Source organism: Vombatus ursinus, unplaced genomic scaffold, assembly GCF_900497805.2.
Source record: "Vombatus ursinus unplaced genomic scaffold, bare-nosed wombat genome assembly UNPS02014794.1, whole genome shotgun sequence".
NCBI lineage: Eukaryota > Metazoa > Chordata > Mammalia > Diprotodontia > Vombatidae > Vombatus > Vombatus ursinus.
In genome coordinates, this window is record NW_020954572.1 from 28,559,513 (window position 1) to 28,578,543 (window position 19,031).

At 36.3% G+C, this 19,031-nt stretch overlaps 1 protein-coding gene across 1 annotated transcript in view; it reads left to right on the forward strand.

The window, feature by feature from the left end:
- AQR (aquarius intron-binding spliceosomal factor) overlaps positions 1-19,031 on the forward strand; it is a 109,409-nt gene that overhangs the window by 89,860 nt on the left and 518 nt on the right. The window contains exons 31-34 of the mRNA XM_027870100.1: positions 2,338-2,508; positions 10,444-10,529; positions 14,163-14,337; positions 15,983-16,096. Coding sequence (XP_027725901.1) covers positions 2,338-2,508; positions 10,444-10,529; positions 14,163-14,337; positions 15,983-16,096 — 546 coding nt within the window. The remainder of the gene's footprint in view (positions 1-2,337; positions 2,509-10,443; positions 10,530-14,162; positions 14,338-15,982; positions 16,097-19,031) is intronic.

Consider the following 19,031-nt stretch of genomic DNA (forward strand, 5'->3'; position numbering starts at 1 on the left):
TTTGCTGAGTGAGTAATTAATACTCACTGGAGTATCTATTTTGTGGGATTGTTGAGGACCGCAGATGAAATAATATATGGAAAACCTTTTATAGGCTTTAAAGCATAATGTAAACTTTGGATATTTTCTCTCTCTGTATTTCATGTAAGTATGTATTTCTGATACAGAAGATAGGAAGTATTAAAGAATAGTAAGTTGTAAAGGAAAAACACTATGGTTTGAGAATTCCCTTCTGTGTCACTATGCTAAATTTACACAACACATACACATATATAAATCCAAAGCTCATGAATAGGTTTTCTCATTTTATTTTAGTTGTTTGGCTCTTAGAATAATGTGGAAAATTTAATTTTCATCTTAAGATGCTGAAAAAACATACACTGTAAATATTAAAAAATATCTTTTTAAAGCAAATATACCAGAATTTATACATTTAAATGAATATTGTTCTTCAGAGTAGTCTTCTCTGGATACTATATAGTTGTTTAATAATGCTCTAATTATGTAAATACTTTTGGAATTTCACTTTTTTGAATTGTCTTTAGGGTCAATTTATGACCCACAAGAGAAAAAAGGTTTTTTTTCATTATTTGACAGCCCCGCCTCATTTTTGACCCAAAGCAATATTAGGCTTTACCATACTCACAGTAACAATGTACTGTAGTATTGTAGTATTAGCATCTCTGTTAATTAGTGTGTTACTAGGACCATTAGGTATTATTGTCATATCTTTATTTTAATATTACCCACACAAACCCTTTTGAAAATGCCAAGTGATTTACTCAGTTGCTTTCAGCAAATATTATTAAACATTTTTTTTTGGCTAGGCAATGGGGTTAAGTGACTTGCCCAGGTCACACAGCTAGTAAGTGTTATGTGTCTGAGGCCGGATTTGAACTCAGGTCCTTCTGAATCCAGGGCTGGTGCTTTATCCACTGCACCACCTAGCTGCCCCCATTCAGCGAATATTATTAAGTGACTATTGTGTATAAGAAACAGTATTAAACGTTGATGAATCCATGGTCACGATGATGTGAGCACTCTTGCTAATCATGAAAATCATACTTTATATGCTGAGTCTTTTAATATCTTATGGATAATGGCATTAATACCTGTTCTGTCCATCTCTCATCCCTTCTGCTACATGACTGGCCTACCTTTTCTGATCAAGAATGCCCTTGATTATATCCTTTACACCATTTGTTGTTTGCAGATCATTGTTGGCAATATACTTTGGCTTATTTTTATCTACCATAATGGCTATATGTTTTAATTTAGCAGACGTCTGGCTAGAATATATAAGGCCACATTGAAGGAGCTAGAGATACTTATCCTGTAGAAGAAAATACTTACAGAGGCTATGATAATAGGCTCTGATTATCCAAAGGTCTGTTATGAAAAGAGTGAGTGACCTTGTTCAGCTTCTTTCCCCAAAGTCTGAATTCTAAGAGTTGTGGGAGAGGCAAAAGGAGGAATTGCAGAGGGTCGGAATTTGAGGTGAAATATGGAAAAACTTGTTACCAATCAGAGTTGTCTAAAAGTAGAGAAACTACTTTTTTTTTGTTTGTTTGTTAGAAGTGATAAGAAATTTTATTTAAAGAGCAAGGTTCTTTAATGATCAAACACTATGTAGTTAAAATAAGAGTAAATATATACTAAAGCAGAAAGACTGATTGCAATGCTTTCTTCCTGTAAGTTAGTGTCTCCAAATACAGAGTAACAAACAGTACACATATGCTGGTATTGTTTGTGTAGTTTTCACAAGGAACTACTGTTTGTATCCCTTACACTTAACACAGTTCATTGTACCTAGTAAGTATGTATTAAATGCTCTTCATTCATTCATTCATTCATCCATTCAACCTGCCTGTTTGTTGAAGGTTCTTCAAATAGAGGCTGAATGACCATGTGCTGGAGATGCAGTAGCAGACATCTCTAACCATTTATGTTTTAGATTAAGTGATCTCTTTGAGAATACAAAATATTGTAATGAGTGTTAGCTTTGATGTCAGGGGACTAGGATTTGAATGCTAGCTCTGTTCTTTACTTTCTGTGTGAATTTGGGCATATCACATAACACCTTTAGGCCTTAGTTCTTTGATGTCTTCAATGAGGGGATATACTAAATGATGTCAGAGTTTCCTTCAAGTTCAGAATCTATGATCCAATCCTTTGAGTAAGGTTATTCCTCAGTTTCACAAAAGGCTTTACTGACCAGTTGATTAATTCTCATTTCTTAAGTTCTTCTGAGTATGTTATATGGAATTAGTCTGTTATTCCAAAAAGTTTAAAAATAAGAAAGAAATTAATTCATGACTGGATTTATTTGCTTTGCAGAATCTTGGGGAGGCAGAATATGTAGTGGCACTTTTTATGTACATGTGCCTACTTGGTTATCCTGCAGATAAGATCAGTATTCTAACAACATATAATGGACAGAAGCATCTCATTCGGGATATAATTAATCAGCGTTGTGGGAGCAACCCATTGATTGGAAGGCCAAATAAGGTAATTTTCCATTAAGGAAATAAGAGCTCCAGCCATCATGTTGGGGAAATTTGTATATATGTGGAGTAGATGGGAGAAATGCTCAGAAATGTTGCTTAATTAAGAATGAATTCATATTGTTCCAGTTGATTTCCTTTGCATTCTTTTTCTCTCCTTGGTCTTATTAATGAGTAAAAAGGATTTACACATAACTGATTTGTGAACACCTCTTTCTTCCCAACTTTCTACCCCCAGAGAAGGAATAATTGATAATTTTTTCACAATCCTCTTTTGTACATTACTAAATTGAAGTTTTGTTTGGGAGGATGTTAGAAACGCCCATTTCTTATGTTTTGTAACTGTTGATGAACTAAGTTTATGTATTCATCTTCTTTGCAGGAAAATTATCAAATTTTGTACTTTTGGGGCAAGTGTTTTTGACTTCTAAGAATAAGACTTTTTTCCTAATAAGATGTTTGGTGACATGGTTACCTTTGATGGCATGGTTACCTTTGAACCATTTTATTTATTTTACATCTCATAGGATGAGATGAGTTACCACTAGCTAATTATGATGATCCCTGACTTCTAGATAAGGGCTGTGTAGGTTGAAGGAAGAAGGAAACCAGAAATACAGTATAATTGAAGAGTTAATCTGACATGATAAGGATGTAAGGATTGTATTTAGATATTTTCTTTTTCCTTTTTAAAAAATTAACATTTTAATTTTTCCCTAATTAGAAGAAAAATAATTTTTAACATTTGTTTTTTAAAATTTTTGAGTTTCCAAATTTTCACCCTTCTCCCCACCCTCACCCTGATTAAGAAGACAAGCATTTTGGTACAGGTTATACACATGCAGTCATGCAAAACATATTTCCATGTTATTCATGTTGTGAAAGAAAACACAGACAAAAGAGAAAAACAAGAAAAATAAAGAAAGTAAAGAAGTGTGCTTTGATCTGCATTCAGATTCCGTTAGTTCTTTCTTTGGAGTATTTTTCATCAAAAGTCTTTCAGAATTGTCTTGGATCATTGTATTGCTGAGAAGAGCTAAGTCATTCACAGTTGATCATCATAAAATTGCTGTTACTGTATACAGTGTTCTTGTTCTGCTCATTTTACTTTGCATCAATTCATGTAAGTCTTTCCAGGTTTTTTTGAAACCATCCTGCTCATTTCTTTCTTTTTTTTTTGTTTTTGTTTTTGTTTTTAATTTTTATTTTTAGTTTTCAACATTTACTTCCATAAGATTTTGAGTTCCAAATTTTCACCCCATCTCCCCCTCCCCCCACCACAAGGTGGCATGCATTCTGAATACCCCTTTCCCTAGTCTGCTTTCCCTGCTATCTCTACCCCCCTTCCCCTTCTATTTTCCTGTAGGGCAGGATAGATTTCTGTACCCCATTTCCTGTATTTCTTATTTCCCAGTTGCATGTAAAAACATTTTTTTTAAACATGTGTTTTTAAAATTTTGGGTTCCAAATTTTCTCCCTTCCTCCCTCCCCACCCACCCTCATTGAAAAGGCAGACTATACATGTGCAGTTATGCAAAACACTTCCATAGTAGACATGCTGTGAAAAGCTAACTCTACTTCCCTTGATCCTATCCCGCCCCCCCCAATTATTCTATTCTTTCTTTTGACCCTGTCCCTCCTCAGAAGTATTTGCTTCTGATTACCCCCTTTCCCAATCTGCCCTCCTCTCTATCATCCCCCTACTCTCTTGTCCCCTCCCCTCCTATTTTCCTGTAGGGTAAGACAGATTTCCATTTCCAATTGAGTGTGTATGTTATTCCCTCCTTAAGTCAAATCCTGTGAGAGCAAGATTCACTCATTCCCTCTCACCTTCCCCCAGTTCCCCTCCACTGTAAGAGCCTTTTCTTTTCTGTTTTTTTTTTTGTGAGATAATTTACCCCATTCTGCATTTCCCTTTCTCCTTCTCCTAGTATAATCCTCTCACCCCTTAATTTTATTCTCCAGATATGACCCTTTCATGTTGAACTCACCCTGTGCCCTCTATCTATCTATCTATCTATCTATCTATCTGTCTATCTATCTATATATACATATAATTTTTTCCCTCCAACTACCCTAATACTGAAAAAGGTCTCCTGAGTTACAAATATCATCTTTCCATGCAGGAATGTAAACAGTTCAACCTTAATAAGTCTCTTATGATTTCTCTTCATGTCCACTTGAGTCTTGTATTGGAAAGTCAAATTTTCTATTCAGCTCTGGTCTTTTCATCAAGAATGTTTGAAAGTCCTCTATTTCACTGAATGACTATTTTTTCCCCTGAAGGATTATACTCAGTTTTGCTGGGTAGGTGACTCTTGGTTGTAATCCTCTCTCCTTTGCCCTCTGGAATATTATATGCCATGCCCTGCAGTCCCGTAATGTAGAAGCAGCTAAATCTTATGTTATCCTGATTGTGTTTCCACAATACTTGAATTGTTTCTTTCTGGCTGCTTGTAATATTTTCCTCTTGACCTGGGAGCTCTGGAATTTGGCTACAATATTCCTAGGAGTTTTCCTTTGGGGATCTCTTTCAGGAGGAGATTGGTGGATTCTTTCAATTTCTATTTTGCCCTCTGGTTCTAAAATATCAGGGCAGTTTTCCTTGATCATTTCTTGAAAGATGATGTCTAGGCTCTTTTTTTGATCATGGCTTTCAGATAGTCCAATAATTTTTAAATTCTCTCTCCTGGATCTATTTTCCAGGTCAGTTGTTTTTCCAATGAGATATTTCACATTGTTTTCTAATTTTTCATTCTTTTGGATTTGTTTTACAGTGTCTTGATCTCTCATAAAGTCATTAGCTTCCAATTGCTCTATTCTAATTTTTAAGGAAGTATTTTCTTCAGTAATCTTTTGGACTTCCTTTTCCATTTGTCCAGTTTTGCTCTTTAGGACATTCTTCTCTTCATTGGCTTTTTGGACCTCTTTTGCCACTTGGGTTAGGCTATTTTTTAAGGTGTTATTTTCTTCAGTATTTTTTTGGGTCTCCTTTAGCAAGCTGTTGACTTGTTTTTCATGATTTTCTTGCATCACTCTCAGTTTTTCCTCTACTTCTCTTAACTTGCTTCTCAAAATCCCTTTTGAGCTCTTTCAAGGCCTGGGAGTGATTCATATTTTTCTTGGAAGTTTTGGATGTAGGAGCTTTGACTTTGTTTTCTTCTTCTGGTTGTATGTTTTGATCTTCTTTGTCACCAAAGTAAGATAATATAGTCTGACTCTTTTTGCGCTGCTTGCTCATGGTCCCAACCAGTTACTTGAGTTTTAAACTCTTTGTTAAGGTAAGAGTCTGTTTCCAATGTGGAGAATGTACTGTCCCAAGCTTCAGGGGTTTGTACAGCTGTTTTCAGAGATACTTCTAGGGACCTGAAAAGCGTCAGGTCTTCCAAGGTGGTATGATAAGGGGTGAGGTGTTTCCTCTCCACCGCCACAACAAGCTTCACCGCGCCAGCACTCTTCCTCATCCCAGGATCGCCCCTCAGAACTGTGACTCAGATCCAAGCATGGGCAAAGCAAGAGATTCCTGCCTCAGTACTGGCAAAGAGATCCTTGCAATCCCCCTCTGATCAGCCACTGGATTCCACCTCAGTCTGTGGGCCGGCAGCTCAGAACGCAGCTGCTGCCCCTAGGGCACGCTCTGGACTTGCAGCTGAAACCTAGCTTCTTCTCTCACCCCAGTAACAGACTTTTCCTACTGACCTTCTAAGTTGCCTTTGGCGTTCCTGGGTTGAGAAGTCTGGAAACTGCCACAGCTGCCTGTGATTCAGTCCTCTGAAGCTTGCTCCAGGGTTGCTGCGGCCTGCGCACCCACGCCGAACTGCGCTCCTCTCCCAGCCTGGCGCGATAGACCTTTCCGATCAGCCATACGGGTTGTCTTGGGCTGGAAATTTGTTTTACTCTGTTTTTTTGTGGGTTCTACTGCTTTAGAATTTGTTTAGAGCCATTTTTTATAGGTATTTGGAGGGGTTTGGGGGAGAGCTCTAGCAAGTCACTGCTTTCCCTCCACCATCTTGGCTCCGCCTCCCATCCTGCTCATTTCTTATAGCACAATAGTATTCCATCACAATCATATACAACTTGTTTAGCCATTCCTCAATTGATAGACATCTTCTCACTTTTCAGTTCTTTGCCACCTCTAAAAGAGATGCTATAAATATTTTTGTATTTTTTTTTGTTTTTTATTTGTTTGCGATATAAACCTAGTTAGTGGTATTACTTTTTATAGCCTATTGGGCATAGTTCCACATTGTTCTTCTGAATGGTTAAATCAGTATACAACTTCACCAACTGTGTGTTAGTGTCTCAATTTTCCTACTTCTCCAGTATTTGTCACTTTCCATATTTTCATTTCATTTTCCATATTAGCCAACCTGATAGGTGTGTGGTGGTAGCTCAGAGTTGTTTTTATTTGCATTTCTCTAATCTTTAGTGATTTAGAGCATTTTTTCATATGACTGTAGATGCCTTTGATTTCTTTGTCTGAAAACTGCCTGTTCATCTCCTTTGACCATTTATCAATTGAGGAATAGCTCTTATTTCTATAAATTTGACTCAGTTCTCTCTATATATATTTGAGAAATAGAGTCTTTATCCGAAAAACTTGCCCCAAAATTTTTTTCATAGTTATGATTACTAATTAATTATGTATTTTCTTCTATTTTCCCATTTATCCTCCTCTCTCCTTTCACCCTGTCTATTCTCTAAAGTGTTTTGCTTTTAACTTTTACCTCTCCCAATCCACCCTCCCTTCTGTCAGGTGCTGCTGCTGTTGTCCCCTTCTCCGAGTGTATTCCTCTTTCTTACCCCTTAATTTTATTTTACTTTTTTTAGATAATCATCCCATCATATTCAACTTACACCTGGGCCCTTTGTCTCCTTTTAACTGCCCTAATAACGAGAAAGTTTTTAGGAGTTACAAGTATCATTTTCCCATGTAAGAGTGTGAACAGTTTAACCTTATTGATCTCTTTCCTGTTTACCTTTTTATGCTTCTCTTGAGTCTTGTATTTGAAAATCAGATTTTCTATTCAGCTCTGGTCTTTTCATCAGGAATGCTTGTAAGTCCTCTATTTCATTGAATATCTATTTATATTCCCCTGAAGGATTATACTTAGCTTTGTTTGGTAGGTGATTCTTGGTTGTAATTCCAACTTTTTTGCCCTTCAGATTATCATATTCCAAGCCCTTCAGTCCTTTAATGTAAAAATTGTTAAATCTTGTGTTATCCTGATGTTATCCTTGTGTTATCCTGTGGCCCCACAATATTTTAATTGTTTCTTTTTGGTTGCTTGCAATATTTTCTCCTTGCCCTGGGAGCTCTGGAATTTGGCTATAATATTCCTGGGAGTTTTTATTTTGGGATCTCTTATAGGAAGTGATCAGTGGATTCTTTAATTTCTGTTTTCCCCTCTGGGTTCAAGAATATCAGGGCAGTTTTCCTTGATAATTTCTTGAAAGATAATGTCTAGGCTCTTTTTTTGATCATGGTTTTCAGGTAGTCCAATAATTCTTAAATTATCTCTCCTGGATCTGTTTTCTAGGTCAGTTATTTTTCCAGTCAGGTGTTTCACATTTTCTTGTATTTTTCCTTCTTTTCATTTTGTTTGATTACTTCTTCATGTTTCACAAAGTCATTAGTTTCCACTTGTCCAATTCTAATTTTTAAGGAATTATTTTCTTCAGTGAGCTTTTGTACCTCTTTTTCCATTGGCTAGGAGTTTTTTCTTCAGTGAATTTTTATACTTCTTTTTCCATTTGGCCAATTCTGCTTTTCAAGACATTCTTCTCCATTGAATTTTTGTGCTTCTTTTACCATTTGGCCTGTTCTGTTTTTAAAATTTTTTTGTTCCTTCTTTACCAAGCTACTGACTCTTTTTTCATGATTTTCTTGCATCACTCTTTTTTCTTTTCCCAGTTTTTCCTCCACCTCTCTTACTTCATTTTTAAAATTCTTTTTGACCTCTTCCATGGCCTGAGACCAATTCATATTTTTCTTTGAAGCTTTGGATATAGCAGTTTTGACTTTGTTGTCTTCTGAGTTTGTGTTTTGATCTTCTGTGTGATCCTAGTAATTTTCTATAGTCAGGATTTTTTTCTGTTATTTGTTTATTTTTCCAGCCTAATTCTTGACTTTTAACTCTATGCTAAAGTGGGTGAAGGGAGCACTGTTCCAGACTTCAAGTTTTTTATACAGCTGTTTTCAGAGATGATTCTGGGGAACTTTAAGTTTTTGGTTCTTCCAAGGTGGTATGATCTAGGGAGAAGTGTGTTTACTACTCTTCTGGTCTGTGAGAAACCACAAGCACTCTCTTCTGCCCTGTACCTGTGAATAGGGTCCTAGCTTCCCTGTGGCCACAAGCTCCTCCTTGTGCTTGTGCTCCTCCTTGCCCTGGGATTAAGCCCCAGGACAGTGACCTGTATTTAAGTATGGGCAATGGAACAGAGTCCTGCCCCTGGTGCTAGCAAAGGGACCACTATAATCTCCTTCTGACCAGTTGTCTAAGCCCCTTTCCCTCTGTGGGCTGAGAGGTTCAGAAACTACCACTTGCTATTGCTGATTCAGTTGTCGTCATCGTCTTGCCCCACCAGGCCTATTGCTGGTTTGCTGGGGCATAGCCTACGTAGGACTGTGCTTTACTTTCACCCTAGTGTAACAGACCTGTCCTGCCAACCTTCTAAGTTGTCTTGGGTTGTAAAATTATTTCACCCTGTCCTTTTGTGGGTTCTGCCCCTCTAAAATTCGTTCTGAGTCATTATTTAAAGTTGTTTGGGAGGGGTTTTGGGGAGAGCTCAGGTGAGTCCCTGTCTTTTCTCTGTCATCTTGGCTCTACCCCCAGCTGTTTACATTTCCAAAGCAGGTTGTAGTTATTAATTAGTTCATGTCATATCCCTAGAAAGAAAGTTTTATTCTCACGTTGTAGAAAGGACAGTTTTAAACAGGTCTCAATCATAAATCAGTACCTACATATGGGATAATTTCTGGCTCTTTACTACTCAGTCTGACATGGCCTGTTAAACAAAACATAATTCAGAGAACTATTTTGGTTAAATCTTCTTTATCTGTATGTTAATTCTTATAATGTAATTGTAGAAGGGAAACTATAAATTGTAAGAGTTTGGATCACTCAAATTTTAGTGTAATAATGATTACTTAATAGTATGCTCATTTTGGTATCTTCAAGGCATAAGCAGGCTTACCTTTCTTATTTTAAAAAATGGACAAGAGCTTAGAGTTTGTAACACTGCTTCTTAGTTAGATATCCTAGTTGAAAATGATTTGACTTTCAGATAGCCTGATGATGGCTTACTTTTCAAAATAAGAAATGAATGAAGGAAAGCCAAATGTTTTAAAGATTGAGAAATAGGTTCTGGGCCCTGGACAAATGTGGACATAAATAGAATTGAGGGAAATGATGAAAATTTTAAAGAGAGTGTTAGTTTTAAGCTTATAGAGGAATAATAGAAACAGTGGAGATACTGTACTAAATATAAACATTTAGATTAGGATTAGCCATCTGGATTTGACTTGGACAATGATGGAAAACCAGCAAGCAGGCTTTTAGTTTGTTATATTGTTGAAGTGAAGCATATCCATAATACTGTATATCTGGAATGTTTTTTTTTTTTTTAACATTAATGCAGTAAACTCTTATGCCAGTCTTCCTTGGGCTCCAGACAGCATAGTATTAATGTATTCTATTAGAATCAAAGAAACCAGGCAAAACCCTCAGAAAGCAATAGAATAAGAACTAGGGCTTTCTTTAAGCAATGTATCATTCTTCATATTCACAGTGTTCCTTGGCTTCGCTGATTCTGCCCATCCCAGGTCTTGGTTAAAGTATATAGGATATTTTTATTGATCATATGTGCTAAAGATCTGAAGAAATTATGTGATTTCCAATATGGTTTTGAAAAATACTTGTTGCTTTCCCATTTCTAGGTGACAACAGTTGACAGATTTCAAGGTCAACAAAACGATTATATTCTTCTTTCTCTAGTACGAACTAGAGCAGTGGGCCACCTGAGGTATGTAAGAAAATAATCTCATTAAGGTATTAAGAATATATTTCTACTGCATTGATGCCTTTTGTGAACTTTTCTAGTTGGATAATTTTATTGTTATATATTAAAAGATAAAAATGGTGTTAGAATTGCACACTTAAATGTGATAATAAGCTTTAGTCCTAGTTATTGAAATGCATTAAAATAAGATTCCTCATGTAGCTATTGGTTTGCACCTGCCCAGTCTCTTGGTACTTACCAATGCATTATTATATAATATAAATATATATTTGGATTCTGTCAGAATATCCTTAAATATCCATCTCAAATCAGTTACAAGTTTGATAATAGTTCCAGAATTTAAAGGAGTTGAGTGATGAAAAAATAATCTGTTTATGAAAGTTTTTAATTGTACGTGTGAGTTGTGGTTGGCGTTGGTTCCTCACTTTTCCCCCAGAATATTTCAGCTTCAGTGTTAAAGGATAAAGGAGCCATTTGCCTTCCTAGGATTAAGAATTGTCAAAACAAACCATAATCTATTTTTGTCATTTATTGTGATGTATTTATGTGTTAGAGATTTATGGGTAGAACATCTTCTTATTATTAGGCAGCAGTTTAGTTTTATGTAAACCTCCATATCAAATGACTTACCAGTAAAACTATAAGAATTCTTTTTATTATTTTGTCTGATGGATGATAAATGCCCATACTTAAAAATAAAATCAAGCTCCCATAGAGTTACCACTGTAGTCAAGATCTGTTTGGGGCTTAACCTAGTAATCAGGTCCCATTAGTCTGATAACATTTTATGTAAGGGTAAGTAAATGCTATGTTTCAAGAAATTGCTTCAAGTCCTTACTATTTTTAAACACAGGTTGTTCCTGGTTTTATTTTTCATGGGGATATATCAGACCACCGTGTGTGTGTGTGTGTGTGTGTGTGTGTGTGTGTGTGTGTGTGTATTTCATGCTGCTTTAAGTAGGGGGAACTTGTTGACTGAGATCTGAATGGACTTACCTCTATTTTTTTTCTTTGCCACAGTTCTCTGAGGCTCTTAACAGAATAAACATTAGTTCCTTTGTATTGTAAATTAATCTCTTTAGACTCTTCCCTAACTTCCAGCTCCCCTGCCTTATATTTCTTACCTACTTTCTCAGGAAAGGCACTAATGAACATGATTGCTATCAAAGGCTTTAAAAGATGTGATTTCAGTTTTTTCTTATATTAAATATCAGCATACACTAAATCCTAGTCTTAAATAATGGACGATGAATCAGAGAATCTGCTGAAATGTTCTTTTGAATGGCCAACTTTCTCTTTTCCTTTTTGCTGTCAGTATATAAAAGAAAATATGTTAGACTGGAATTCATGATTTCATTTTTCTAGTTGTCACTGCTAGATTGGTCACCATATTCCATGAACTTTCAGTAAAACTTTTTCAGTTTAGAAACTGAATATGAAACTTGAAGCCAAAGAAAAACAATTAGCTAGTCACTGGGAAGAAATTAATTTTTACCAAATTTAATAACAGTCCATCAGTGAACCAAATAATGTATTATATGTCTGACTCTATATCTTTGACATACAAGGAGGAAAAATACGCTTATGTAATTGTTGTAAGACTAAAAAAAATTACCCTCTGAAATAAAATGAAGAGACCTAGCTCCTTTTTACCCCACTCTTTGACCCTCACTGTGATATCATCTTCTTCTTCATCCTAGGACGCACATGGTAAGCTAAAGGGATGGCACCCCACCTTGTACTATTTTCTTTTCCAAAAACCTGTTCTAAGCCTGGATGGTGCTCTTTGTAAGCCAGAGAAGTAGGGAATTCTGGCTGCTTTCCCAACATCCATTGTTCAGGCCCTTAAATTCATTTGGAGGGACCAAGCAGCTTTAAATAGAAGTGGTTGGCCCAGAGTAAAATAGTGAGACTTTTTCATGATGACTCATGTATTGGAATTATACCAGAGTGGTGGTTTGTTACTTGCCTCTCCTGTAGAGCTAAAATGACTTTAATGACTTGTTTGAAGACTAGGAAAGTGGTTAATAGTGGCCACTTTCCTGGCTGTAAAATAGTATTAGGTAGTTCCATGTATTCTGGTTAACCTTGGTCTTTAAACAGTATTTTTGGTGTATGTCCACAACAGGTAACTACATTTAGTGCAGGCCCAACTGTGTATTGTCTCAGGTCCCCCATTCCAAAATTATGCCTGTCAGGGTAAATAAGTGAATAGGATTGCTATGATGATTTTTTAATTTTTATTTTGAATTGTGATTGCCTACCTAGAGCTTCTCTTACTTACATGGTAAAGGTACTTAGAAGGAGGTAAAAAGAATGAAAAATAATGAAACTATTCCTGACTAGTCATAAGTTGTTAGAAGTTCTATTCTCCCCCTTTTCTTCCAGGTCTAAGCAATGCTTTAACTACATAAGTTGTTAGACAAAGCCTAGAATATGATAAATTAAGATAGGATTTTCTCCGGTTTTTGTTCAGTTGAAAATGTGGCCAGATGCTTCTGGATATGTGGGTAACAAATGGGGACATTTTTACCTACCCTTTTCTGATATAGGCCACTAACATACTGTGATATGAAGTTTTAACCAGCTTATACTATTTCCCTTATTATAATAATTTCAGGTTACAGAATTTAATGTGTCAGACATGTTCTTTAAGAGATCTAATCTTCAGGGGCAGCTAGGTGGTGCAGTGGACAGAGCTCCGGCCTTGGAGTCAGGAGTACCCGAGTTAAAATCCAGCCTCAGACACATAACACTTATTAGCTATGTGACTCTGGGCAAGTCACTTAAGCCCGATTACCTCACCAAAAAGCAAAAAAAAAAAAAAAAGTCTAATCTCATCTTTCCAAGGTACTCAAAAATGTAAGTAGTCATCAGAAAAGTAGTGGAAAATTGGAGTTTGACCAGATATTTTAAAAATCCTACAAAAGCACAATTGCAAATATCTCTGACTTTCAATTTACCGTTTGAAAATGGGGGCCCACCAAATTGTCCTTTGTTGTTGAAACCAAAATGGTTTCTTCCAATCAAAACAAAAGCTTGTGTAGTAGGGAATGTTGATCTGTTGTAATATGGTAGATGAGCTTATGTGAACTGTGTTTTATTTTTCATTTTATAAATTAAAGATAATTCATAGACCTTCCGAAATTTATGTTTAGAATTTGAAATGTCATCACTGGTTGTTAAGGAAATAAGAGCTAGGCTGTGTCTACACACAGATGGGTCACAGCATGGCCAGACCTTTGAGCTGACCATTGTGAATTGGCAGCATGTTTGAATCACTCATGGGGACCGTACGGATGGGTCATTGCAAACTAAATTGTATGGTTTTGTCATGATATGGTCCAGTTACTTTGACTTTTGTATTAGTGAAAAGATTTATTTCTCTGATTAAGCAGCCTGATTTATTCCCTATAGATAGAACTCAATAACACTAACTTACTTGTCTTGCTTAGTTCATGACTTTATTTAAAATGTGATTGGCTGTGCAGCACTGTGACATTTTCTTCACTAGAGTTCAGTGACAGGTTTTGCTATGCCTGATGAGAAGGATTGTAGGTGAAATGTTAAGAAGTCACACATGAAAATATAGCAATAAAATTGAAATGTATTCATTCTTTTCTCCGTTTTCCAAAGAGATGTTCGTCGTTTAGTGGTGGCCATGTCGAGAGCCAGACTTGGACTTTATATCTTTGCAAGAGTGTCCCTCTTCCAGAACTGCTTCGAACTAACTCCAGCTTTTAACCAGCTTACAGCCCGCCCACTTCATTTACAAATAATTCCCACAGAGCATTTCCCTACCACCAGAAAGGTATATGAATTATTTTGTTACTGACTTAGGTTATTCAGTATTCTAAGGGACATACATAGATTTTTCTTCCCCACTTTCCCTCTTGAGAACACTATTTGTGAGGAGAACAATCAAGTAAATGCTTTGAGATGATAGTAAAAAAACACAAGTCACCTCTCATCCCCGAAGAGCTCATCTTCTAATGTGGTTGGCAAATTTCTACCCTCAGACAGCAAATACCATTTTAACCCATGAGTGCCATGTAAATGTATAGTATGTGAGTGTAGAGAAGAAGGTAGGAGTGATGGGAGTGTAATAGATGAATACATAAGAGACTTCCTAGAAAGAAGTGACTTTTGATCTGGGGCATGAATTATGGGAGGGCATTCCTGATGGGGAATGAGCGTGTGCAAAAAGGTGTTGGTTCTAAATAGAGTTGCACAAGGAGGAAAAGAGGAACAAATGGTATGGTCCATTTATTCCTTAAGTTTGAATTATATTTCTGTAATTATATTGGTATGATCCTTTTATTTTTTTAATTGCCTTTTTTTGAAGACTGCCTGAAGCAGAGCACCTAGTAAATAACTTAAGTGCTCTTTTCATATGAGATATGGTGCCCAGAGCAGAAAATGATCTTCAATCAAAAGAATGCCTGCTAATGTGCTGAATAACCGTGCACCCCTGGCAATTCTGAGAAATGTCGTTGAATTTGATAAATATTCCCACTTTGACATGCTCTGAATTATTTATAAGTTGTTTTTGTTATATTCATAGCGCTTATTTTCCCTGAATATTTGATAGTCTGCATAGGCCTGTAGAATTAGAACTAGGAGGGATTTCAGAGGTCACATAGTCCATCCAGAGCTTGCCGAAGCTCAAAATGCTAATACTGCCCTGATACTAGAATTAGTCTTATAAAATGATGTGCTTTCTTTTCCCTGAATTGACTTTACCTTTATTTTTTTTTGCATATTATATATAGTGCATAAGAGGAGGTTCCTTTGGTCATCATTTTAAAATGACAGAATTGATTTAGATCTTATTAGTGAATCTTTATAGAAAAGTGGAGAGTATGGTAGAGTTTTGTCTAGTATGAGTTAAGTCAGAGCTGTCATGGACTACATGTGGCCCACAACACTCAACTGTGGCCTCTATCAGATAAAAATGTAATTGGGAAAATATTTAACAAAATAAATAAAAGTATAATAAAATATAGATAATACTACATTTTAAAACTAAGCCAATAGTGCAGCCTGCCTGGATTAATGGCCGTGTTTCTATTTGAGTTTGACCCCACTTTTCAAATTTCTCTGCTCCTTTTTTGGTTTCTTCTTTCTCTTTTGCTCGAATTCATTTGGAATCAAATGATTCTATCATAATACCCATTTTAAACTCATGATGATTTTTATTTTATGGGTGAAACAAAATAAAGTGATTCACAGTATGTGAAAAGCCATTGAGCAGTTTTCTTTGAATCTCTTTCTAATTTTAAATTTTAGTCACTACCCATAAGACCCTTAGTGGATACTCTAAGCTCCTTACTTTGACCTTTTTTCTCATTCCCTCTGAAGGCTAATGCTATTCTCATATATAGTGGGTAAAGGGGCATTGTTGTGTCCATTTTATTGCTTATTGTTATTAATGTTCCTTTTTCTTCCCTTTCCAGAATGGAGACAAGCCATCTCACCCTGTGCAGATAATAAAAAATATGCCTCAGATGGCAAACTTTGTGTACAATATGTACATGCTTATGATCCAGAGTTCACATCATTATAATCAGGTGAGGTAACGGGAGCCTGCTTTTCTTTAGAGAAGGGTCTTGTGTTATGCAGAATAAATTTCTGTAGATCCTTTCAAGTAAAGAACTGAATTCACACAGGCTAGTGTTACTTTTTAGTTCTGTAAAGTTTTGGTCATCTGTTCATTTAGGATTCTCAACCAGGAAAGTTTCAGTGAAATAATAGATTGCAGATTTCTTTGTAATAGATTTATGGTAATAGATACCTCCAAGTATCTAAAAGAAAGACTACTTTATAATACTTCATTAAAAGTATATATTCTTATAAAGAATACTTTATAATAATTCTTAATGCCTTCCTTGAGAACCTTCTGAATTCACTATTTGAGATCAAAGGGTTTTTAAAAGTATTATTATTGTATCTCTACCCCATGGACAAGCTTTGTGTGCCATGATGAATGGAGAGCAGGCCTTAGGGCCAAGGAGACTTGGATCAAAGTCTCACTTCTGATGCATGCTGACTAGGCAAGTCACCTTATGTCTCAGTGCCCTAGGTAACTCTAAAACTATCTGGTCAGGTTTCATCGCTTACAGTTTTCTAGACCAAGGAAATCATGGATTTGGACTCCTCACCATCCCCAGCTCCCACCATGTTTATGACACATTAGTAGAATTAAACATAATGATACTGACTCACATTTATATGGCACTTGAGGGTTTATGTAGTTTGCAAAGCACAAATCTGATTTTGCTCACAACCCTGTAGACCATGCGTGATACAGTATATTGATAGCTGGCCTCAGAGTCAGACTTGCTTCCAGTCTAGCCTCCTGACATACAAAACTGGCCATGGGACCTCTCAGTGCCCCAGGCAGTTCTTGAAGTCTGCCAATTGCTAAACTGTTGATGATCTGCATTGGGAGAGGGAATGTCTTCTCAGAGGTCCCTACACAAGTAATATTAATAAAGTCAAGAACTGAAGGGACCCCCAAAGACTGTTTAGTACAACTTTCTCATTTTACAAATGAGGAAATAGGCCCAGAGAGGTTACTTCCCCAAGGTTATACAGGAGGTGGCCGCCCTGAGATTTGAACTTAGGTCCTCTGATTCCAGAGCCAGTGAGTGTTCTTTTCTAAATGTGTACTTTTCTAAGCCTATACTGCTCGTATTCTTCTCCCCCTGTAACCCCCCCCCCCCAAAAAAAAGCTCTGAGGAAATATCTTTGTAAAAAGATGAAGTGCAATATTAGCCATATGGTGTATTTTCACAAAAAATACATCATTAGAATTCCTTGCATGAGGACTGGGTCGTTTTTTTTTTGTTTTTTTTTTTTTGGTGAAGTTTTTAAAAAGTAGACGTACATTTTGACTAAACAAACTCACCTTTGCACTCTGTCAAGATAATCTTCAGGATTGTTTTTTTAGAAATTCTTAGGAAGTAGATTTTCCTAGTAAGGAAATGTGGCTATATAGAACATATAAAAAAAATGAATACTTGCCAGGGAATGTTGGGGATTTTGTTAATGAGAATTTCATGCCTTTTGGAATATTTGAGGATGAGAATTGCAAAAGCAGGCCCTATTGACCTTGATAAGGATAGCACCATTTTTAAATGTGTTATTGGCAGTCTGTGATCATTAGTGACTCAACTTACTTTTCTGTGCTTCAGTTTTGATGTCTATAAAAGAGAAGTTATTCTATATTGTAAAAAATTAATTAGAAACAATATTTAATTGAATTGTTATCCACTAAACCAAGTTCTGTACAAAGTATCATTGTTATTAGGTTTTTAACTTAATATGTATGAATCCATAATGACCAGTCCTTTATTATCATTTAGTTGTTATGATCAAATTCCCCACCCCCTCCCCACCATGGTCACTGTTTAAATTGAAAAAGAAAATGTATAAGTGCATATTCCTGTTGCCCTCATCCACATGGCCAAATTCTGTTGAGGACCACAAAAATGACCGTTTCAGTGAATGTAAAGCAGAAGTTCTTAACTTTTTCTGGGTTATGGACTCCTTTGGTAGTCTGGTGAACCCATTAAAGAAATGTTAAATTCCAGTGAGATGTTAGCAAAATAAAGTTCTAATATTTTTTCCCATTGAAATCTATCCGTAGACCCCTTGGAGGTCCTTGCAATGCCAGGTTAAGAACCCCCAATGTAAAGTGATGATGGTGGGATTCAGTCATAAGGATTGTGTTAACGTCTCTTTGAGGAAATGCACTGGGTTATTAGGGATGATAAAGCACTTGGACCTCATAATGTCCATGTGAAAAAGCTGCTGTAGCTCCTTCTGTCCCTTTGCCCCTCTTTCCTCTTCCCACTCTCTAAAGAGGTTGACCATTGTGGTTTATAAAATGCTTTGCTCACTTCTGAGGTCAAGTAATCCTCCTCTGTTACAGATGAAAAAACTGAGGTGACGTGCCTTGCCTGTGACTGAATAGATAAGGTCAGAGCCAGGATCCAAACCTCTGTGTCCTGACTCTTCAGTCTGGTGCTTTCTCCATAATTGATGCTGCTTTCTTTCTTACTGCTTCAATTCACAAATATTCATGAGAATAAAATGACTACATTATGTGCTCTTCCATTATGAAGATTCAGTATTGTCTTCACGTATGTTTTGTTTGCTTGGGGGCAACACTTGTAGAATAGAAAGAGGTTGGAGTTTGAAGTCCAGTGACCTGGCTTTGAATTCCTTTTCTGCTTCTTACTGTCCCTGTGACTTGAGACAAATCACTTCCCCTCTCTAAACCTCAGTTTCCTTATCTGTAAAATGAGAGAGTTTGACTAGGTGACTTTTAAGGACTCTCTAGCTCTAAATCTAGTATTCTATGATTCTGATATTTCTGATCAGAGAAGCCTAGGTACTTGGTACCAGAAGAAGGAGTAAACAGTATTTGTAATCAGGGAAGAAAATGCAACAGTGGGGACTAAGGTGTGTAAACAATGACTTTTTGTTTTTTGAAATTTG